Source organism: Phacochoerus africanus, chromosome 1 (genome assembly GCF_016906955.1).
Source record: "Phacochoerus africanus isolate WHEZ1 chromosome 1, ROS_Pafr_v1, whole genome shotgun sequence".
NCBI lineage: Eukaryota > Metazoa > Chordata > Mammalia > Artiodactyla > Suidae > Phacochoerus > Phacochoerus africanus.
This window is the reverse complement of record NC_062544.1, coordinates 157,245,561-157,270,814: the sequence shown is the minus strand read 5'-3', so window position 1 is coordinate 157,270,814 and position 25,254 is coordinate 157,245,561. Positions and strand designations below refer to the sequence as shown.

Sequence of the window (25,254 nt, the reverse complement as noted above, 5' to 3'; positions counted from 1 at the left end):
AATTGTTCATGTGATCATAACATGCGTTTTTCCTGCTCCAATGAAAATATTAATGAGAATGCTAAAATAACTTGTTTTTAACTTGTTTTATATATTTGTCATCTCTAACAGCCATTTTTTTTAAATTTACTAAAGATATAAAAAATGGAATAAAATGCTAGGACAAAATACTTAAGACCCATCACCAGATTATGAAATAGAACATTACCTAAAATTACTGAGGACCCTATGCACCCCTTCTCAGTTCCGTCTCTTCCTTACCCCAGGGATTAATCATTGTTCTGAACACCATATTTGATATATCCATACATTTCTTCATAATTTTTGTACAAATGTAAATATCTCATACCATCATTTTACAACTTGCTTTGTTACTTTATTTGGTTTTTGTCTGAATTCATACATGTTGACACATGTGATACATTCATATGGTAGAGACAGTGCTCAGCAAAATTTTATGTGTTCCCCTAGGATTCTTAGACTTTAGGTTGGAACCACTGGACTGTGAGCAGACAGAAAGTGCATCATGTGTGCAACAAAGCAGTTAAAGGCACCATCCCTTTCTTCCCTTTCCTCAATGAACTAATAAGCCACATATTCCAGAGAGGGCATTGGGGCAGCTGTGGGAACATGGAGCATCCATCAGCCTGGATCCCTGAGTAACATGGAGCAGAGCCTCTTAGCAACCCATAGTGAACATGTAAAATGAACTAGAATAATCCTGTTGTGCTAAGACCACACACACACATACCTATAAATGGGCAGATAACTCCTTTTCTGGGATAATTCACAAGCAATGCTATCGGTAGTAGATTCAAAGCCTTTTGAAAATACTTCTACCCTAAGACTCTAGATTGATATGTATTGTCACTTGCATGATGAAGGAAATTTCATATACTCTAGTCTTTACTTTCTTTGAAGACCTACTGGACTAATAAAAATTTCAGATGTGCTTACGTGTTCATGTATTATTTCTGGTATGTTAGTTTTGTCTCCCCCAACTAGATTTTAAGCTCCTTAAGAACCATGTCTTCTTTTGTACCCCACACCGCACCCTTGCAGTCTACACAAGCATGCAGTAATGAGTGGCCTAGTGGTTGACCGAGGAGGGTGAGAACTAATATTAAATGCCTTCTTTGTGGAAGGCACCTAGCTCCTGCTTCACATAAGTTATCTTCATGGTTATTATTTCCATTATACAGATGAGGATATTAAGGCTAAGTAAATTCTCTTTGGTTACAGAGCTAGGAAGAAGTTAAAAGGTGTGGGGAAGGAGCTTCCATCGTGGCTCAGTGGTTAACAAATCTGATTAGGAACCATGAGGTTGTGGGTTCGATCCCCGGCCTCACTCAGTGGGTTGGGGATCTGACGTTGCTGTGAGCTGTGGTGTAGGTCACAGACCTGGCTTGGATCAGGTGTTGCTGCACCTCTTGGAGTAGGCTGGTGGCTACAGCTCCGACTCGACCCCTAGCCTGGGAACCTCCATATGTTGCAGGTGCGGCCCTAAAAAAAGACAAAAAGACCAAAAAAAAAAAAAAGAAAAAAAAAGTTGTGGGGAAGGCAATTGAAACCAGTCTGCTTGACTCTAAAGACTTTGCTTTTTAGTTTTTTGTTCACTGAACTTAGTGAGACCATGCCTAGTGTAGGACAGGAGCTTTAACAGAATATAAATGGTTAACAAAAAAGGTTTTGTTTATAAATATTGCAAACATTAAAACATTTCTTTGGCAACCTCTAGTACTAAAGATTGTTGGGTCTTACCTTGATCACCTCTGGGGTCTGCTGAATCAAAACCACTGAAGTAGCATCTTTGGCTTTATCACCAACAGGACTTCTACAGACTGATAGATTGGACTGGGGGGAAGTTGTCAAGGTTTCCTGTAGAATTTGCATCATTTCTTTTTCTTGTGACAGGCTCCCCCTGCCTGATTTGCACTCAACCAGTTCTTGAGCAAAGTCTTCAATGCTTTCTAGAATTCGCAGTAAGAGGGCTCGATCCTCTTCCTCTATTTTGTGGCCATTGGTTTCAATAATCCTGGTTAGACAGGAAGGTGGGGCTTTCTCCGTGGGTGAAGAAACTTTAGATTTAGGGTCAAGATCTAGAGGGAGCTGACCAGTCAGCTGACTATGACTATTTAGGGAGTTAGAGCTTTTATCTTTGGCAAGCGGCTCTCTTAGAGAGGTCTCCATTTTCTGTGAGAAGGATTCCAAATCCATTAACAATTTATCTATCTCTTCTTGACTGTTAGGATTCATAAAATCTCTGTGGTTTCCAACTTTAGAAACTTCCGATTTAAGACCTTCCCCAGGTAGACTGACAACTGGTTTCTCAAATATCTTACCAATTTCATTTTGCATTGAGGCAGGACATTTTTTAAGATGAGTACCACAGTCTGAAAACTCTGCTCTATCTTCATTTATCTTTAACAAATCCTGACTGGGTCCATCTTCTGTCCTCTGTCCTTTATCTAATGCTTTCTTTCCATCGGTCTCTTCTTCAATATAAAGAGTTTCCATTAAATCACCAGAAGAAACATTTTCTAAAGGGCTCATGGGTGAAGGCTGTGATTGAAGCTGGACATCTTTTAGAGTTCTGGGATCACTTATCCCTAAATTGTATAAGGAATTTGTGGAGTTGTTTGGAATGGATTTTACAGTGTCTGTTTTCCTAGAACTGTGCTTGTCATCTTGCAGTTCTATAGTTTGAAACTGTCCAGAGTCAGGGGCTGAGAGCTGGACAACATCTTCATACTTAGGGGGCTGTTCAGTGACAAATACTGGGGAGAAAGGAGTCAGTTGTAAACTAGGCATATTACTGATCAGTTCTGTTAAATCTATAGCTTCATTTGTCCCAGACTGCATGAATTCAAATGGTAGCTTTTTCAGATAGGATGCTAACCTGGTCATTACATTCATATAGACAGATTCAGAGCTAGAAATTGCATCATTATCATTTCCTTCTTTGATGCTACTCCCTGACTTTTTCTTTATACATTGTTTTATGATGTCTGTACATTTTTTCAAATCCTCAGAGCATTTTAGCAAGATGTCTAAGCATATCTTTATGTCTGTTCCAGAAGAAAAATTATCTATTTTATGTTTTTCTAAAATCTGGGTAACCAGATCTTCTTCAGAGAAGTTGTGCAGAAGCATTGAAGTCAGGTTCATGTCGAGTGAGTTTCTATGGGATAAAGATTTTTCCTCAACTGAGGAACTCCGGAGTAAACCAAAGGATGGGGAATTCCCATCATTGTTATAATGGCCACAGAGCAAGTCAAGATCAACTGACCTCCTATTAAAAGAGTCAGACTTAACTTTCCTTCCCTTTTTATAAGCTGCATGGTTAGAGTTTTTGAGTTTTTCAAAGGAAAATTCTTTTATTTTTCCACTGGCAAAACTGATTGCTTCTCCTGCAATGTCCTTTAAGTTACAGGTGTTCTGAAATGCAGATCCTTTCTTGACCCTGGGTATTCCCGTGAGGGCCTGATGGGGATAGTCACCTTCAGCTGAGGAAAACCCATTTTCATGGGGGAGAAACATAGAGTCCAGGTCTGCATCTTTGAACTGAGACACAGGGATGTGCAAGAGGTCTGCGCAAACACTGTGATGTACCACAATGCAGTCCACTCCATGTGCGAAGGTGTGGCAGGTTCCAGTGCAATAATGTATAGCTTGCTCAAAACGCCGGTCTATCACCACACTGCTGTAGTGGTTCACAGTACTAACCACAAGTCTGTAAGTTGCTGCCATAATATCAAATCCACGTAGTTATGGATGGGGTGTGGACTTTTCTAGAACTTGTTTCAAGTAAACGCTCCTAAATGACACTCCACTGAAAATATAGTTGATGACAGTGTTCAGTGGTTTCTTGCTAATACAATGACCTTTCCCACAAAGGGAAACCATCTAAATTTGAGGTTTGATAACTGTCAGGATACAGTAGCTGTTGCACATGTGTGCTGATATTAGGAAGTCTAATAATTTAATAATTGTGGTTTTTAGTTTTATTTAGTAATATCATGATACTATAGGATTATTTTTAGGAATAAATTTTAAGAAGAATAAAGAATATTCTTTTTCAGTTCCTCAGCAGTTCTATGATGCAGACACTTATGGTCATAAATATACTGTCATGAATCTTAGCTGGTAGTATAGAAGCATCGTGAGAATTGAGTCCTCCAAAGGCTTAAATGATCCATTTTTCTATGAATGATGACGAAACCTATAATGGAAAAAGAAAATAATTAAAAGGGAATATGATTTCATAATACTGAGAAAATCAATCTTTATTTCTTCTTCCTTTGCATCCCATGTGCAGTTAACCACAGAGCCTTACCCTTTGCCACATCACTGATGGCTTATCTTTGATTCATGCCTTTGCTTCATTACACCCTATGCTCCTTCCTATCTACAGTGGTAGTATCTTAACTGCCTTGTTACAACTGCCTCTCAGTTGGTATTTCTTATCCCACCTTCCTTGATACCTTACATGACACTAACTGGCTTGGATTTATAGAGCTTTCTCACCTCTCACAGTTCAAGAATTCACACTACTGATTTCTATCATGCATCACAGCAAGTCTAGGTCCTTTGACTCATTTTCAAGGCTTTCGATATCTAGTTTCAACCACCTATAACCTTATTTTCTGCTACTTTCCTATATCGACGTTTTGCTCCCACAAATCTAGTCTTCTTAAAGACAGCCAACACACAGTGCTTGTACTTGATCTACAATTTCCTCTATACTTGGAAATTATTCCCTCACCATCATCTCTTTTCTTACTGAGAGAGAGAAACCACCTTTATTACTGCTCCTGATCTCATCTTCTCAGCTCTGACATATGCAGATCTCTCTGTCATCAATGGATAGAATTTAATCATTTTCTTACTTAAAAAAAAAATGGCTTTTAAACCATGCTCTAAGTTGCTTTCCAAAAAGGTTCAATCAATAAATACTGAGTGCCTACTATGTGCCAGGTACTTGCTAGGTGTAGGGATAGAGCAGTGAATAAAGTCCTGGTCCTTACTGAACTGAGAATCTAGCTGGAAAAAGAAAAACAACACACAGTAAACATACAACTTGGATGGTGATATGATCTATAGAGAAAAATGGAGCAGAAAGGTTCAGAAAGGATGGGAGGGTGCTGTGTTAGGATGAGGATGAAAGGGCAGTCAGGGAAGAACTCCCTGACATGGGAACAGAAGGAACATGAAAGGAGAGAAGGGGCAGGCTGAGGAGGTATTTTGGGCAAAATCACCTTGGGCAGAATAACCAAAAGTGCAAAGGCTCTGTAGGAACATGCTTGACTTACCATAAGAATGACAGGGAGGCTAAAGTGATCAGAGTAGAGAAAGCAAGGGGGGAAGCGTGGGGATGAGATCAGAAAGGAAAAGTGGGAATCTACATCATGCAGGGTTTGTAGACTATTATGATGAATTTGGCTTTACTCTGAGTGAGCTGGGAAACAACTAATGTCTACTCAGCAGAGGAATGACATAATCACTTACATTTTAAATTGGTAATTTTGGCTTCTGTGTTCAGAGAAGACTGCAGAGGAGCAAGATAAGAAGCAGGGAAACAAGTTAGGGGCTACTGCAATAAATCAGGCAAGAAGGCTTGGAGGGTGTGAACCAGGAGGGGAACAGTGAAGCTATTTAAACGCTGTATATATTTCAAAGGTAGAATATTATCTGCTGAATGACAGAATGTGCAATACTACTGGATCAAGTAAGATGGAGTAAGGCAATGATAGGGAGACCATGACAGCAAGGAAGCACAGTGTCAGCTTGACTGCACCATCAGTCATACTGAAATTTTAATGAAGAAAACCTTTACCCATTTAATAAGGAGACAAGGACTTATTTTTATTTTTTATTTCTTCATTCTTAGAAAATTTTGTTTATTTTGCTTATTTGTTATATTTCTTCTTTGGTAAATTTTCTACTTATATCCTTTGCTTATTTATATATTAGATATTTAGTTGATATAGATACAATTAATGGAATTAATTTATGAAGAATCCTTTTTTTTTTTTTTGAATTCTTTTACTGGTTAGGGTACACTTCCTGGCTCTCTAGAGCCGATGATTATTACTTTGTTTTTATGCCAGTCCTAGACTATTGTAATTACTGTTCTCCTACCAAATTTTACTACCCGGCTTTTTTTCTCATATCCCTAATTATGATTCTTGCTTATGTTCCAAATACTCTTTGATAGTCTTCCAGATGAATTTTTGCATTATCAAGTTTTAAGCAAAATTCTATAGGAATTTGATTATAATTTCAATAAGCTTATGAATTATTTTCAAGGAACACTGACATCATTCTAATATTCAGATTTTGCTCCAACAAAGATATAAATCTTAATTCCAATATTCCTTTATTTTTGAGGTTTTTCTTCACATGGGTCACCACCATTCTTTTTGTCCCTCAGTGTCTCAAATTTGTTGCTATGTGAATGAATCTTGAGCTATTGTTTCATCCTCTACTTCCTTGCCCTTAAATCCCAGATGGTGGCTCATATAAAACTAGAAAGCTAACTATCATGCAGGATGGATGAAGCTCAAGTATAAAGAAGTAGCATAGTAAAGTGAGTGCCCAGTAATCCTTGAGTGAAAATACAAAGATGCCAAAGAGGTGTAAGTGTTATGGGACAAGAGACTAGAACACGGCAATGGAAGGAATTATCTTTTCAAAAGATGCACATCCAGAAAACAGGAAGTAGTACTAAACATGAAAAACTATGCAATATTTCAGAAATCCAAGATTTTGAAAGAACTTTTGAGTAAAGATAAGAGAGAAGGAAAACACAAAGGATACTGTCAAGAAAGTATATTAGGATAATTGCATAAGAGATATTAGGAATATTCCAGGAGCAAAATACAGGACTGTCAGAAAACTTAAATATCCATATACCTTTAAAAACATGTCAGATAAATTCCTAAACTGACATAGACTATTTTATTTCTCTGAAATTTGAGAAACTAAAAAAAGTATTTCTCCAGGTTTGAAAATAACCAAAACAACTATCTGATAAGATAACATGACAGAAAATATTCATGCAATATTCGAATTTGAAATATTCAAGAAGATAACACTGGCCAAAGTCAGACATAGCTTTTACTTTTATTTTCTTAATTATTTTATGGCTGCACCCATGGTCTATGGAAGTTCCTGGGCCAGAGACTGAATCTGAGCTAAAATTGCAACCTATGCTGCAGCTTGCAGTAACTCCAGATCCTTTAACTCACTGTGCCAGGCTGGGGATCGAACCCACACTTCCACAGTGTCCCAAGTTGCGGCAGTCAGGTTCTTAACCCACTGTGTTAGAGTGGGAACTCCCCAGACATATGCTTTTATGCCAGTGCTGTCCAATAAAACTTTCTGCGTGGATGGAAATATTCTGTATCTTCACTATCTGATATGGCTGCAATTAGTCACATGGGCTGTTAAGCCCTTTAAATGTGGCTAATATAACTGAAACACTGAATTTTAATTCTATATAATTAAAAAATTAATTTTGAAATTATTTTAGACTCACACAAAAGTTACAGAAATAATATAGAGTTCTTGTGTACCCTTCCCCCAGACTCCTCCAATGATATCATATACCCTATATCATAGTACAATGATCATAGTACAATGATATCATACACCCTATATCATAGTACAATGATCAAAACCAGGAAACTAACATTGGTACTGTTAACTAAATTACAGACTTTGTTTGGATTTTTCCAGTTTTACATGCAGTCACTTCTTGTTCCTTACTTCCTCTCTTCCTTTTATAGTAACTACCACCACAATCAGGATTCAGGACTTTGGCAAAAGATTTAAACAGTTCTTCTCCAGGGAGATAAAGGGCTGGTCAGTAAACACAGCAAAAGATGTTCAACATCATTAGCCATCAGGGAAATGTAAGCTGAAGCCCCAATGAGAAAACATTATGCACTATTAGAATGGATGAATGGGCAAACAAGCTATGGTATATCCATACAACTGACTACTACTCAGAAATAAAAAGGAATGAACTGCTGATATATGCAGTAAAGTACATGACTCTCAAAATCATGGTGTTTAGTGACAGAAAACAATTTCAAAAGTTTGTTTAAAGACAAAGAAGCAGCCAGGAGATGGTAAGAGGGTTGCATTTGTGATTCAATCAAATCCCATAACTGCTGAGTGGGTGACCCAAAACCGAAAAATAATTACATCACAGAGGTTCTCCCATGGGAGTGAGAGTTCTGAGCCCCAAGTCAGGTTCCCCAGCCTTGGGGTCTGGTATCAGGAGAAGGAGCCCCAAGGGTATTAGTCTTTGAAGGCTAGTGTAGCTTGGTTGCAGGAATTCCACAGGACTGGGTAAAATAGAAACTCTACTCTTGGAGGGTGCATACAAGGTTGTGTGAGCACCAAGATCCAGGGAAAAAGCAGTGACTTCATAAAAGCCTGGGCAGCAGCTACCTGCTGGCCTTAGAGGGTGTTCTGTGAATAGGGTAGGCATAGCTGTGGCTCACTGTGTTATAAGAACATTGGTGGCAGAAGTACCGGGGAGTGTTTATTTGTGTAAGCTCCTTTGGAAACTGTCATTTTGACACCAAGACCTGGTCCCATCCAATAGCCTGTAGGCTCCAGTGCTGGGACACCTCTGGCCAAAAAACCAACAGGGTGACAACACAGCCCCACCCATCATCAGAAAGGCTGCCTAAAGGTTTTCTGAGCCCACTGGTGACTCTAAACACACCCCTTGACATGGCCCTGTCCACCAGAGGGACAAGACACAGCTCCATGTACCAGTAAGCAGGTACCAGTCCTTCCCACCAGGAAGCCTGCACAAGATCACAAAGAGCAATTAAGGAAACAATCCCATTTACCATTGTGTCAAAAAGAATAAAATTCCTAGGAATAAACCTACCTCAGGAGGCAAAAGACTTGTACTCCAAAAACAAGACACTGATGAAAGAAACAGAAGATGACACAAACAGATGGAAAGATATACTATGTTCTTGGACTAAAAGAATCAATATTGTCAACATGACTATACTACCCAGAGCAATCTATAGATTCTGTGCAATCCCTATTAAATTATCAAAGTTTTTTTTTTTCACAGAACTAGAACAAAAAAAAAATTTTAAATTTGAATGGAAACATGAAAGACTCTGAATAGCCAAAGCAACCTTGAGAAAAAACAGAGCTGGAGGAATCAGGCGCCCTGACTTTAGACTATACTACAAAGCTACAGTCATCAAAACAGTATAATATTGGCACAAAACCAGACATAGAGATCAATGGAAAAGGACAGAAAGCCTGGGGGGGGGGGACCCACATACCAATAGTCAATTAATCTACAACTAAGGAAGAATATACATGGAGAAAAGATAGTCTCTTCAATAAGTGGTGCTAAGAAAAATGAACAGCTTGATGTAAAAGAATGAATGTTCTATAACACCACAAACAAAAATAAACTCAAAATGGATTACAGACCTAAATAGATACTATAAAACTCCCAGAGGAAAACACAGGCTGGATACTCTTTGACATAAATTGCTGCAATACCTTTTTGGGTCCACTTCCTAGAGTAATGGAAATAAAAACAAAAACAAAGAAATGGGACCTAATTAAACTTACAAGCTTTTGCACAGCAAAGCAAACTATAAACGAAATGAAAGATAACTCACAGAATGAAAGAAAATATTTGCAAGAAATAACCCCTGAGAAAGGATTAACACCTAAAATATACGAACAGCTCATGTAGCTCATTATCAAAAACAAACAACCCAGTCCAAAAAATGGGCAGAAGACCTAAACAGACATTTCTCCAAAGAAGACATACAGAAGACCAAAAAGCACATGAAAAGATGCTCAATGTCACTAATTATTAGAGAAATGCAAGATGAGGTATCACCTCACATCAGTCAGAATGGCCATCATCAAAAAGTCTGCAAACAATAAATGCTGGAGAGGTTTGTGGAGAAAAGTGAACCCTACTACATAGTTGGTGGGAATGCAAATTGGTACAGTCACTATGGGAAACAGTAGAGGATCCTCAAAATAACTAAAAAACAGAGCTACCATATGATGCAGCAATCCTAGTTCTGGGCATATATCCAGAGAAAACCACAATTCGTTAAGATTCATGCACCTCAATGTTCACTGCAGCTCTACTGACAATAGCTATGACAAGGAAGCAACCTAAATGTCCATGAATAGAGGAATGGATAAAGAAGATATGTACATATATATGATAGAATATTACTCAGCCATAAAAAGAATGAAACAATATCATTTGCAGCGACATGGATGGACCTAGAAGTTATCATACTTAGTGAAGTAAGTCAGAGAAGGATAAATATCATGATATCACTTACATGTGGAATCTAAAAAATGATACAAATGAACTTACAGAGCAGAAATAGACTCACAGACTTTGAAAACAAATTTATGGTTACCAAAGGGGAAAGACAGAAATAAGGGTTAAATGAGGAGCCTGGGATTAATAAATATGCATTATTATATATAAAATAGATAATCCACAAGGACCTACTATACAGCAAAAGAAACTTCACTAGATATTCTAAAATAATCAATATGGGAAAAGAATCTGAAAAAAATAGATATATGTATATGTATAGCTGAATCACTTTGCTATGCACCTGAAACTAACACAACATTGTAAATCAACTATACTCCAATATAAAAGTAAAATAAAAAAATGAAATTTGATGAAATTGTCATAAATAATATTACTGAGAAAGAGAAGTAGTGGAAGAATTAAAGAACTAATTACAAATTTAGGTCTTTAAGTTTTGAAGAGACATGAATAGCAGAGAGAGGGAGAATATAACAAAGCTAAATTCCCAGAGGTGGCACTAATTTCAATGAGAAGTTTACAGTTTAAAATGATTTGAGTTTTAAAGGCTGAAGAAATGAAGATTACTTTCCTGCTATTTGGTTTAGATCTGTGAGTGTCAAATTCTGCCTTTTTATGTAGACCAGGATCCAACTGATGCCCAATTGTCTGCCTGGAATCTTAGACATGGAATCTAATCCAACTATTCTCAATCAGAGATACACTCTAACTTAGAACCAGGACACTCTCTTGTGTCTTTCAATAAAAGCCAGGCTGCTTGGGTCTGAATCCCAACCCTGCCACTTACAGCTGGGTGGCCTTACATAAGTTGGTTAAATTTTGTCAGCCTCTTTCACTTGCAAAATGGAGATAATAACAGTACCCATCTCATGAAGATTAAGTCAACATGTGGAATGTTTAGGACAATTCCCAACACACAGGAAAGTCTCGATAACTGTTAGCTGCTAATGGAACAACTCACTCATCAAACATTTTCTACTCCGAGCCAGGGCCTGGTGGGATGATGCTGAGTAATTCATGGTGGTGGCCCTTAGCACACTTACTATTTAAGGAAGGCAATGAGAGAGGCAAGCACAACGGGTAGCAGGAGCACTAGTGTTGGGCATCTGTTTTCTCCATTTCGCCCTCACAATTAATATACATTCTTCTCAAAGAAATTAGAAAAGTTAGAAAACATTTTAATTACCCATATTAGCATTCAGAAATAATCACTGTTAATATTTTTACGGATGAACATCCTGAAATTTTCTTAGGAAAATAGGTTTTAACAAAAAAAGTTATTTTCTTAGGATATACTCCAAGTAGTAGAATGCTGAGTCAAAAGGGGTATGTGTGTAGGCATATACTTTTTAATGGTTCTTAGAGGTGATACATACATCCATTTTCTGCCCCCAAGGAAAATGACAGATTTATACTTCTAATATCAGTGTAAGAATAAGCCCATCTCCCCACATTCTCCTTAAGTGATATCACTCTTTAAATCTTTGCTAATTTGACAGATGAAAAAAATGAAGTAAATTCTTTTAATCTGTGCCTGAACATCTGTTTATGTATCTAGCAGACATTTTGTGTTGTTCATTCATAAAGCCTTTCTTCATACCCTTTGTCTATTTTCAAAGAGAGAATCTAAATTGGAAGGAAGAGTCAGGAAAGGCTTCACCAAATAAAGGATGTATGTATCTAGTTTTGAAGGATCAGTGAGAATTAGTTGGATAAAAAGGAAAAGGTACTCTAGGCAGAGGAAAACATACATGTGAGGGCTCAGAGGCCCAGCAGGCACTGTGAGTTCAGAACTACTAGCAGTTCTGATTTCAGTGAGAGGAGCATACAGACAAGCAAGAGGAGAGGAAACCAGAGAGCACCAGGAATCAGACCACAGACTGTCTTGTCTGCTAACCTAAGCCATCTGAACTTTATTCTGAAGACAATGGGAAAAGAAACAAGACTTTTAGGTTGGGGAGTAACAGGATGAGGTTTGTATTTGCGAAAGATCACTCTAGCAGCTGAGTGGAGGCATGGAATTCAATTAGAAGCCTACTGGAATAACCCATGCAAGAAGTGGTGAGACCCTAAAACAAGCGGCTGGCAGTAGGTAACAAAAAGGAGGGCACTGGAGTTTCCACTGTGGCTCAGTGGTTAACGAATCTGACTAGGAACCATGAGGTTGCGGGTTCAACCCCTGGCTTTGCTCAGTGGGTTGGGGATCCGGCGTTGCTGTGGGCTGTGGTGCAGATTGCAGACACGGCTTAGATCCCGAGTTTCTGTGGCTCTGGCGTAGGCCGGTGGCTGCAGCTCTGATTGGACCCCTAAGCTGGAAACCTCCATGTGCTTGGGTGCAGCGCCAGAAAAGACAAAAAAAAAAAAAAAAAAAGACAAAGAGGAGGGCATTGAGTAGTCAATGAGAAAGAATTCATAGAAGAGGATAGGAAAGCGAGAGGCAGGAATCTTGGGTTTCTGGCTTGGGTACTGGGGAACTAATGTTGTCACTCCCAACACAGACTTTTTGTTTTTATTTTATGGGATGTGGCCATAGAAAAGATAAAGTGTTTTATTCTGAATGTGCTGTTTTAAGAAGTACCTGTGGAACATCCAAGCAGTGATGACTAGATGAAATGTGAATATAAAAACCTGAAGGTCAGCAGCAAGATCTGGGTTGGAGATATAGCATAAAGTGAGAAGGGCTTTGGGCTCAGGACCACTGATATTTATGGGTTAAAGAGAACAGAATTCTTAGAGGGAGACTAAGAAGCAGTTTCACGGAGGCTGAAGGAGAAACTTTCAAAACGGAAGTCGCTAGTGCTGGATGCTGCTGATGGTTAAGGAACAACAAGAATTACCCACTGGATTTGCCAATGTGCATGTCACTGGTAACCTTGTCAAGTGTTATTTCTTAAAAAAAATCCCAAAGACTAAGAGTGCCAGAGACTAAGTATGGATGAGAGCAATGTATAATAAAAAATATCTGTCGGAGGTTTCCTTATGGCACAGCGGGTTAAGGATCCAGCGCTGCCGTAGCTGTGGCACAGGTCATAACTATGATGAGGGTTTGATCCTTGGCCTGGGAACTTACACATGCTACAGATGCAGCCAAAAACAAACCAACAAACAATCAACTGAAGTCTAAAAGAACTCTTCCAATAAGTAAAAAAGTCCTAAATGATAAGAAAGCAATGTATCATAGTTTTAATTTTTTTTTTCTTTTTGTCTTTTTGTCTTATTAGGGCCGTACCTGTGGCATATGGAGGTTCCCAGGCTAGGGGTCCGATCAGAGCTGTAGCTCCCAGCCTATACCACAGCCACAGCCATGCCAGATCCACGCTGTGTCTGCGACCCACACCACAGCTCACCACAACGCTGGATCCCCAACCCACTGAGCAAGCCCAGGGATCGAACCTGCAACCTCATGGTTCCTAGTCGGATTTGTTTCCGCTGCACCACAACGGGAACGCCACGAATTTTTTCTTTCTTAATGGCATATGAAATCATGAATCTTTTACAGTATTCAGTGTGATGAAATATCAGTCTATACATATTAAATCAAGGGTAGAAAAGAGAATAGATTCATTGGGAAATTAGGGTTAATTATTTTTCATGTTTATATTTATTCCCCCTCAGGTCTTGTTGCATGTTGCCTGCCCACTCCCTGTAGGCCTTTCATCTCTCCTGCGTCCTTCATCCCTGCAAAGGACCAGAGTCTGTTTTCCCAATTTCTAAGTGGTTCATACGCAACTTCAGAGTTCATTCAACACTTCTTATCACTTGCACTTGAAGCACTGTATGATTACTCTAACAAGTACTTTCCAGTGGTTCCTGGTATCCCTCCAGAGTAAACCTCCACATGGCCATTCCTGATGAAGAGGATCTGTTATGAAATAAAGGTACAGAGGCAGCCGACAAGAAAAGTTAGGCGGGAAACTGGATTTTGAAAGATGAGAACCTTACCAAGTGAAGAAGGGATTAAATGGGACCTTATAAGCAAAAAGAAATTCTACAAAGACAGAGATATGAAAAAACGTTGTATGTTTGGAGAATTATAAAAAGTTTGACATTGCTGAAGTTGGAAGTGTGCAGTATGTGTTTTACAGTTTTAAGGTCTCCTCCAAAGAGTAAGAACAACAGTGGTAACGTGAACTCCATCTTAAAAGAAGCTAGGAGACACCTGTAACCCCAAATCACTGTATATGAAGACAGAAAACAGAAGCAGAACGGTAAATGCAGAGGAGGAGGGGACTAATGGCAAACAACCCATTCCCTCTGATCCACTCCCCAGAGGCCCTGGGTTGGAGGACCAGGTACCAGAGAACATGGGCCTTAACAACATCAAGTCTCCAGTCATCACAATCCATGAACAGGATATATATCTTTCCATTAATTTAGATGTTCCTTAATTTCTCAGTGATACCTGTATGACTTCCATTAAGTTTACTCCCAAGTATTTCATGGGTTTTGATATTTATACAAATGGTAGTTATTATAATTTCATTTTCCATTGCATTTATTGCTAGTAGAGAAATACCACTGATTTATGTATACTGATCTTGTCACCTGCCACTTTGCTAAATTCACTTAATTAATTACAGTATTTTGTGGGTAAACTCCTTCAAATTTTCTATACAATCATGCTATTAGAGACGAGAGAATTTTACTTTTTCCTTTTCAATATTTACCACCTTACTGACTATTGCACTGGTTAGGATCTCCAGAATAATAATGAATGGATGTGGTGAGTTCAGAAATCCTTGCCTTCTATCTGATCTTAGGAAAAAATAAATATACACTCAGTTTTTCACCATTAAGTATGATGACAGCTGCAAGGTTTTTGGTGGATACCCTTTATCAGACTGAGAACATTCTCTTCTGCTTCTAGTATGTTGAAAGTTTAAAAAAAAATCTCATATGGTGGTTTAATTCTCTTAAATATTTATTCTGCATCTATGGAGATGACCATATAATTTTTACCCTTTATTTTGTTAATGTGGTGGTAGAGGAGTGAGAGAACTGAAATTCACATTCATATTCCTAATGAAAGGCAAGAAATGTTTAAAATTAATCAATGATGAATTTGCAATATATATGCATTTAAAAATATGGATGTAAATAACAGAAGAAATAGCTAAGAATAAATTGGCAGTGGCTGTCTCTGAAGAGAAGGCTTGACTGGGAGGAGAAACTGATTTTAATTAATTTATTTTTTTTGCTTTCTATGGCCATGCCCACGGCACATGGAGGTTCCCAGGCTAGGTGTCAAATTGGAGCTACAGCTGCTGGCCTACACCACAGCCACAGCAAAGCCAGATCCAAGCCGCATCTTGACCTGCACCACAGCTCATGTTAACATCAGAGCTTAATGCATTGAGTGAGGCCAAGGATCGAACCTGAGTCCTCATGGATACTAGTCAGATTCGTTTCCACTGAGCCACAATGGGAACTACCTTTTTGTTGTTGTTTTTTGGAAACTGATGTTTTTAAAGGGTCTTTCAAGCACCAACACTTAAAATATGAGAATATATAATATTTGATAACAAATTTTAAAAATTAAAAATGGATTTTTGGGATATGTAAAGATGAGGGTAGGGTTGATTACTATGTGCTAAGGCCGGGGGCGGGGGGCAAGGGTTGAGGGAAGACAGATTCAGCTTCAGGCATGAGTTGTTTCAGTGGGGCATCCAGAAAATATTCCTCATTCAGATGAATATAATTTGCAGTGAAGAGACAGGATTTGAAAATAAAAATTTGGGAGTAAATATCAGATAAAAGTTTTAAAGCCCCAAGAATGGACAAGACTGAACCTGAACAGAGTGAGAAAAGAGTCAAGGACAAAACTCTGAGGAAGGCTGGTGTGTGTGGGGTGAAGAGGAGACAGAGAATGAGTTTTCAAAAGGCAGGAAGAGAAGCAGCCAAATATGACATGGAAGTCAAGGGAGATAAATGTTACATTCTTCTAACATGCTGAATTCCAAAGATTCTGTATACCAACAAACATTAAAGCTACACTTTTTTATAGTTGTTTCTCCCTAATTGCATGGAGAAATTTGGGAAGTTAGTAAATTCTTAAACAACATAAATGTAATGATGGAAAATAGAGAATGGTGCTACGCATGTTTTTATGTTGCTAGTCATGTTTTCTATTTCAGGAAACATCTGCAGCAGAGTATGAGGTAAAGACTTCCACTACTTATCTCAGCTGATGAGAGAGTTCAAGAAGAAAATGATCCACATAAATCGGAGATGCAAGAGAAAATCTGTTGAATATCCATGTCAGTTAGATGGGACATTGGAAGACTAAGAGGAGGAAAAATTGTAGAAAAGTGCTAAAAACTTTTTATTTAACAGCATACACAAGGTGTGATGATTCAGAAGGAATGAGTCATTTAGAAATAATAAAACTATTAGTTTGCCTGGAAAACACAGGCACTCTGTGGTGGATGACTCAGTATGGAAACTGATCCCAAGAGAACAATTTGGAGGAATACAAAAATATATACTATAGAACTACTTGCAGGATGAAAAAGGAGACCTGGGATATTTTATTTGTTGTGTTCACTTCAAAAATGGTTGAGAAAATAAACTAAGAAGTCTCTCAGAAGGGAAGATTTCTCTGTTGTATATATGAACGTGAAAAAAAAAGTAGTACTATAGCTTTCGGGCTGATGTCTTAGACTTAAAGTAAAATAAGAACATCTCAGTGACATACCTAATTTGAGCATATGGGAATTAGGAAATGCTTAAAAACTTCCTTATATCTTTACTCCAGCAGAGAGACAGGAAATATGGTGGAGAGGAAAAAACCAGGTGGACAGCCAGGGGCTCCTAGTCTCAGCTTCGGCTTCTGCACTGACCAGCTCAGTAAACTGGTCAAGTCACTTTCCTCACTAGGATTCACCTTCTCTTCCAGAAAAACAGGACAAAATATGGCTCTGGGGGTCTAGGGAACAGGACAAAAGCAAAAAACTCCTTCTTGGTTTGAAATACAAAAAAGCTGTATTTTACTAGAGAACTATTTTGTATTGTTTGAAAGCACAATGAACTGGTTATTCATTTTTAATGCATGTAATTTGCACAGCTACTAATTTCCCTGAGTACTGGCTCCAAAAGGAAAATTAGGAGGTTAAACTTCAACAATTTCATAATTTAAAAAATGTATTATACATTCCAAAATACCAACAGCAGTCATCTCTATCTGCTGCTAGTATTTTAAGTTACTTTAATTCACATATTTTCCTTTTCTAAGCATTTTTCTCATTTTTGAGGAGACCATATAAAAATGAACTCATATTCTATGGATAAAGATCATTCCGGTGGTTTACAAGAACACATATACAATTTAATAAACATCTGAATGCCACTATAATCAGATACTCTTCAATATGTGGGAACTACAAATACTACAAATTTTATAATTTTGCCTCAAACAGCTTACAGCGTGAGTGGGCAGAGAAAGAGGCTTTTATATCAAGGAAGGCATCCCAGAGAGGAGGGTGGCCAAGCCCAGTCTGGAGTGAGTGGTAGTAGTCAGTTGTGGAAATAGATAGGGAAGATGTCTTATGGACAAAATGGAGCAAGGAAGGAAGTGTCTGGGAGGTGTGAGGAGCCACTAGAAGTTTGGTATTGTTCCAGGGTCAGGTTTGAAGAGAGGCTTCCAGATGCTCAGCTAAAGGGGTAGGGCAGAGGCAACATAGCATTGGACAGCCCTGAAGAGATTTCAGTGTGGGGTGGTGGGGACCACGTCAGATTTACATGGTGGGTTTATCACTGCCAAGAACAGAGTTGGGGAAGCAAAGCCAGGCAGATCAAAGAGAAGGGCTGCTCAGAGAGCGTCCAGAAGAGAATAAGTGAGGCTATAAATGATGGCAGCTCAGAGGCTTAAGTGACTACCCTTGATCACAAATCTATGAGTATGATCTGAATGTAAGGTATTTGAAAATCCTGTGCTTTTCTGTGTAAGTACAAATTCTGGTCAAAGTTGATAACAGATTATAAATTTACTTTTATTAGGTAAATTATATATTTTTTTAAAAAGGAAAACTATTCATTAACATATGATAAATACCCAAAATGTTTAGGGCATTATAGAAAGCAAGCAAAGCTCCTGATCATAGGAAGTTATAAGACAAAAGAAATGAGGGAAAAAAAGAAAATAGATCAATTCATTCAACAGATATTTACTAGGGTCCTTCTGAGCCTTAAACACCACATTCTAGTGACAGTTCCTTTTATTATATCATACTTATTTATTTGGCTGTACCCATGGTGTATGGAAGTTCCTGGGCCATGGACTAAAGCCGCAGCTGTGACCTATTCTGAAGCGGAGGCAATGCCAGCTCCTTTAATCCACTGTGCCAGGCCAGGGATCAAACCCAAGCCGTTGCAGTCAGAATCTTAACCCACTGCACCACAGCAGGAACTTCAACAGTTCCTTTTAGAACATAATTTTTACATCCTTCTTTCCTTCCCTGACAAGTCCACTTGGGTATAAGTGAGCAGCGAAGCTCCTCAAAGCCAAGTGGGCAATTCAAGAGAAGACCAGGAACTTGGAGTAAATAAACAGAAACATGGTCGGGGGAACTTGCTTGAATGGAACGGTAAGAGAACAGGGAAAAATCCCAAAGGATGGCATGGATGTCCGTAAGCTGGAGAGGAGTCTGGAATTGCCTTCAGTGTAGCTTAGATATGACAGATCAAAGTTGCTGCTTATCTTTTTTAAACAACAGTTTTAAACTTTATAAAAGAAATGACTATAGCAGTAAGACATGACTGCTGGAAAAAAGGAAAGCGAGAGAGAAACACAAAGAGGAAAATAAAGATCACACTTAGAGATAGTATGAACATCTTTGTCCTTTTTGACTTTCAACATATACATAAACATACATGGGGATTTTTGTGAATATTAATTTTTAAAAGTGGGACAATTACAACTTATGATGGGCTTTTTCCACTTAATATTGGGAAACAGCTTCTCATAAAAATAAAAATATATACCACACATTATATACACATTTTGTGGATATACAAAATTTACTTATTCAATTTTCTACTAAGACACATTAAATCTGGATACTAAGGTACAGAAAGGAAGCCAGCGACAAGGAAAAGATACAACAGTCCTCAGCTATGGCAACACTTTGAATATTCTAAAGGTAGAAGGAGGTAAGATACATGGAAGCTCATGAGATTTTAGTGTTCCAGACACAAGATGAATAATGTCTGAATCTGGAATTCTTTGTGGATGAAGAATTTCCAAAAGGGAAACAAAGACAGACTGTAGTGCAACACACACTAAAAACGAAGTAATTTCAAATCTTCACATCTGCAGAACAGATAGAATGTCTAAGACAGCACTCAGACAACTAAAAACAGTGGGTGGACTGCCAGGGAAAAACCGAGTACTATTCTAGTGAACATCCATAACCACGGCTTTCCTAGGAAGTGACAGTTCCTCACACTGCTCTAACACTAAGCCTTTCTCGTGAGAGACTAGGAGGCCTCAAGGCTGCATGGATCCTCTTTGGACCTCCGTTTCCTCCAGCTCTTGGCTGGGCTCTGTGAATTACAAACTGTGCTCGTCAGAGTTCCCTTGGAAGCTGCCAATACTAGCCATTTCCCACTGCAACAGAATAGCTCTGCTGTTATCTGTTTTATATACCGGATGGATCTCTAAAAAATATTTTATTTGAAAAAATAGAGTTTTATAGCTAAACAATATTCCTTTTTTATATAATGATTTTTATTTTTTTCATTATAGCTGGTTTACAGTGTTCTGTCAATTTTCTACTGTACGGCATGGTGACCCAGTGCGAAACAATATTCTTGAAATCACAGGATTTAAAAAAAAAAAAAATTCACTCTTCATATTATTTGTCTTTTTTTTTTTTAAGGGCCTGTGGCATATGGAAGTTACTAGACCAGGGGGGTGAATCAGACCTGTAGCTGCCAGCCACAGCCACACCAGATCCAAGCTGCTGAGACCTACACCAGAGTTCACAGCAATGCCAGATCCTTAACCCACTGAGTGAGGCCAGGGATTGAACCCACATCCTCATGGATACTAGTCAGGTTCATTACCATTGAGCCACAATGAGAAACCCACTCTTCAGATTATTTGTTAATGAGAAAGGTTTAATACAAATTTATAATGGAGAGATCTTAAAGATTCCACCTTAACCTTAGCTAAACTTAGCTTCACTAATGGTGGGATAATCAGATAATATATTACCTCTTGATACAATGAAACATGAAGACTGAAGTATAATTCATGAAGTTTTCTTGTCAAAAACATTTAGCTTTATACAAGCTTATAGATTTATTTTTTTTTTGTATTTTGTCTTTTGAGGACCACACCTATGGCATACAGAGGTTCCCAGGCTAGGAGTCTAATTGGAGCTGCAGCTGCCGGCCTATGCCAGAGCCACAGCAATGCCAGATCTGAGCCGCATCTGTGACCTACACCACAGCTTATGGCAACGCCAGATCCTTAACCCACTGAACAAGGCCAGGGATCGAACCCATAACTTCATGGTTCCTAGTCGGATTCATTTCTGCTGCACCACGACGGGAACTCCCAAGCTTTTAGATTTAATGACCAGTATGGGCAACACATCACCATGAGTAAATAGAGAAATTCATGATATGGCTCATTCTGTAAGACAACTGATTTGGTCTCTTCAATAAGTCAGTACCATGAGGGGAAAAACACATGTGTGGTTCTGAGGTGGGAGCACATCTTGACTCTCTTAGCAAGAGTGAGAATGCCAATGTGACTAGACTGACTTTGACTGAGTGAGATAGGAAGCTATTAAAGAATTTTAAGCAGAGAAATTACAGAGACTTACAGAGAATTACTTACTTACTTTTTAACAAGATCATCCTAGGTGCTCTGATGAGAACAGACTACAGGGGAAAAGACTATATGCAGAGACCAAAAAGTGGGCCAAATTTGCCTGGAAAAATCCAGGTAAATGATGATGCTAGCTTGGACCAGGTAGCGGCAGAGGAAGGGTGAGAAGTCAGACTCTGGATATATTCCAAAACAAGAGCCAATGGGGGAGATGTGTGGGTTTTGTGGGAAAAAAAAGGTCAAAGGTGAATCTAAGTCTTGATTTTTTTTTTTTTCTTTTTAGGGCCACATGCTTGGCATATGGAGGTTCCAAGGCTAGGGGTCGAATCGGAGCTACAGCTGCCAGCTTGTGCCGCAGAAGATTTGAACCGTGTCTGTGACCTACATCACAGCTCACTGCAATGTCAGATCCTTAACCCACTGAGGGAGGCCAGGGATCAAACCTGTGTTCTCATGGATACTAGTCAGATTCGCTTCCGCTACGCCACAATGGGAACTCCTAAATCTTGATTTTTTAAACTATTGTTGTTTGCTTGCTTGAACAACTGAAAGAAGAGAACTGACATAATTGAGACTGGAAAGGCTGCAGGAAGAAAAGATTTGTTGCTGGGAGAGGGAGAAATGGTGGCAAGAAGGCCAGTGGTTCCGTTTTGGATGTTACTTCTGAGATGTCTACTAGACATTCCTGTAAAGATGTGCAGAATGCTGTTAGGGAATTGAGTCTGGACTTCTGGGGAGAGACAGGCTGATAGAAATCTGAGGGTCATATTTAAAGCCTTGAGACCAGGTAAGATCACCAAGGGAGGGAGGAAAAGAGAAAGAAATGTATATACTCATTCTATAACAAATCTTGTTCTCTAAGATTCTATAGAAATCTATATTTCTATATAGGGATAGAATATAGAAAGAAACATCTAAAGGCTGAGCCTTGGGTCACTCAGACATGCCGAGAAGTGCTGTCCAATAGAATTGAGATGATGAAATATTTATATATCTGTGGCATTCAATTGGTAGTCACTACTTACTCATGGCTATTGAGTACTTGAAATACAGCTAATGCAACTGAACAGTTGAAAATTTGATTTAAATAGCTACATGAACTGTGGCCCAGACCTAGAGTTTGGGGAAGTGAAGAGAAATCAGCAGAAGAGACTGAAAGAAGTGGTCAGAAAGGGAGGAAGTGTGAGACAGTTCTCCATGGGTCTCTCATGCTTCTGTACACACTGTAAACAGGGCACTGTCTGTCTTAATAATCAGTGATACATTTTATATGATATGATAGATCTAGATTATCTTTATCAAGAATGATTATACAAGCCTTGGAAGACTTGGTACTGCCTTCCTCTGGAGCAAAGGGTCACTGTCTAGTATAATAAAGATAACATTTCCCTCTGGAACAAAGAGAAAGCATGCTTATTGCTTATTTTAAAAGATTTGGGTTCTCCAAGATCAGGTTTTGTTTTTTGTTTTTTTTTTCCTTTTCTAGGGCTGCTTCCAGCGGCATATGGATGTTCCCAGACTAGGGGTCTAATTGGAGCCGTAGCTGCCAGCCTACGCTAGAGCCACAGCAACTCGGGATCCGAGCAGCGTCTTCAATCTATACCACAGCTCACGGCAACGCTAGATCCTTAACCCACTGAGCAAGGCCAGAGATCGAACCTGCAACCTCATGGTTCCTAGTCGGATTCGTTAACCACTGCGCCACGATGGGAACTCCTCAGGTTTTTTTTCTAATAACGCTACCCACCATGTGTACAGGTGTAGTCTTGCCCCCTTCACATTGCCTCAGAGGTAAATGGGGCTCAGGGAACCAGCACAAAAACACTCCTACTCTGGCTACCGCTATTGCTAAGTAATAATCTGTCTTTGGTCTCTGATCCATAAGTCTTGTGCCTTCTACCACCATTCATGAAATTGGCAGACTAACTTGTTTGCTTACAAATAGGGTAAAATCTTAGATCCCTGCAGAGTTCTTGACAAGTGTTTTAGAATAAAGTGAAGGTGTTTCAAGGAGAGAGTGGTTAACTCTGTTCCTGAATGGTACGTCAGGTAAATATTGATAAATGACAGGTGTTTTTTTTTCTTTTTATGCATGGAAATTTTAAAAAATAGTTATTTCTCCAATACATTTTTTTTTCTACTGGATGGCATGGTGACCTAGTTACACATACATGTACACATTCTATTTTCACACATTATCGTGCTCCATCGTAAGTGACTAGACATGGTTCCCAGTGCTACACAGCAGGATCTCATTGCTAATCCATTCCAAAGGCAATAGTTTGTATCTATTAACCCCAAGCTCCCCAACCACCTCACTCCCTCCCCCTCCCCCTTGGCAACCACAACTCTATTCTGCAAGTCCATGATTTTCTTTTCTGTGGGAAGGTTCATTTGTGTCTTATATTAGATTCCAGATATAAGTGATATCATATGGTATTTGTCTTTCTTTTTCTGACTTACTTCACTCAGTATGAGTCTGTAGTTCCATCCATGTTGCTGCAAATGGCATTATTTCATTCTTTTTTTATGGCTGAGTAGTATTCCATTGTGTATATAGACCACATCTTCCGAATCCAATCATCTGTCGATGGACATTTGGGTTGTTTCCATGTCTTGGCTATTGTGAATAGTGCTGCAATGAACATGCGGGTGCATGTGTCTTTTTTAAGGAAAGTTTGTCCGGATATATGCCCAAGAGTAGGATTGTGGGGTCATATGGTAGTTCTGTGTATAAATTTCTAAGGTATCTCCAAACTGCTCTCCATAGTGGTTGTACCAGCCTACAGTCCCACCAACAGTGCAGGAGGGTCCCCTTTTCTCCACACCCCCTCCAGCACTAAATGACAGGTGTTTTGATGGAAATGGGGGAGTAGAAATCTGACTGGCTTGAATACAAAACAGAATGGATAGAGAAAAACCAGCAACAGGATTTAGAGAACTCTTCCAAGAAGGTTTGATGGAATCCTAAGTGAAATAAAGCAATAGTTAGAGGAATATTTTTAAGATGGGAGAAATACGTATACGTGAAGTATATTTTCACGTATACAGAGAGGATAAAACTGATATTAGAGAATTACAAAACACTTAGGTTAGTCTTTTTTCACAGAAACAGGAGAGAGAGAAAATATATGGAACTACTCCATGTAGTGGTTAGGTATGTGGTGTAAGCTTGTGAAAGCTGCTTTTCTCTTATTTCTTTTCCAAAATAGGAAGAAGGCCATCAGCTCAAAGTAAAAAGTGGGGAGGAGATAGTGAACATATAAGGAGATTGAAGTCATAAAATAATCACCTAGGAGGAAATGAAACAGAGAAAATGACTAGGAAAATCTAGTATGATTGCCAGGCAGCATTATGGGTCCACCTGAAGTTATGATCATTAATTTAACGCAAGCTCGACAGCATGATTTTACAGGCATGGAACAGGCACTGAATTGGACTGAATCAGTGCTGTGGTTTAGCCAGGCAAGGCTGCTGAAGTGAGAGAGGCAAAGGAACTGAGGGTGTTTGCAAGGGAGATGATGATGATGATGACGATGACGACGACGACGATGATGACGGACTCCAAACCTCTATCCCATCTCCTGAATTCCTAACCCTTCCACGGAGCCTTATGGGACGCATGAGTAGGTAACAGCAAAAGACCCTGATCCCAGACCTCTTCTCTGAATCTTTCTTCAACTTCCTTTATCTTCTTATTTAAATTGAGACTGTATTCTCCCCTGAGGATGCTACTTTCCCTGTAGTCTCTTAGATAACAGCTCTTTTTCTCTTCCACATCCTTCAAACATGAGGCCTGGTAGGCTCCTTTGCTACTTCCACCATATCATTCTCCCTCTGCCCTCTCCCCAAATCCCCTGCTCCGGGTCACATACCACTGGACTCTACCACCCACCACCTCTCCTTGCTGCAGGATTTAAGGTTCCCTAAGGTCCCTCCCTTTCATTCCTTGATTTTAGCTTTTGGCTGTCACTCCAATACTATTTCTATTATAATTATTAATTGATTTCAACATCCAAATAGATAATCAATCTGATATCCTGGCCTTTTAGGT

General features: G+C 39.0%; 1 protein-coding gene across 1 annotated transcript in view; it reads right to left on the bottom strand.

Moving 5' to 3' along the window:
- Positions 1 to 25,254, bottom strand: part of PPP2R3A (protein phosphatase 2 regulatory subunit B''alpha) — a 199,868-nt gene that overhangs the window by 149,165 nt on the left and 25,449 nt on the right. Inside the window, exon 2 of the mRNA XM_047782955.1 lies at positions 1,762 to 4,222. Within this exon, the coding sequence (XP_047638911.1) occupies positions 1,762 to 3,750 (1,989 nt within the window). The 5' untranslated portion in view covers positions 3,751 to 4,222. The remainder of the gene's footprint in view (positions 1 to 1,761; positions 4,223 to 25,254) is intronic.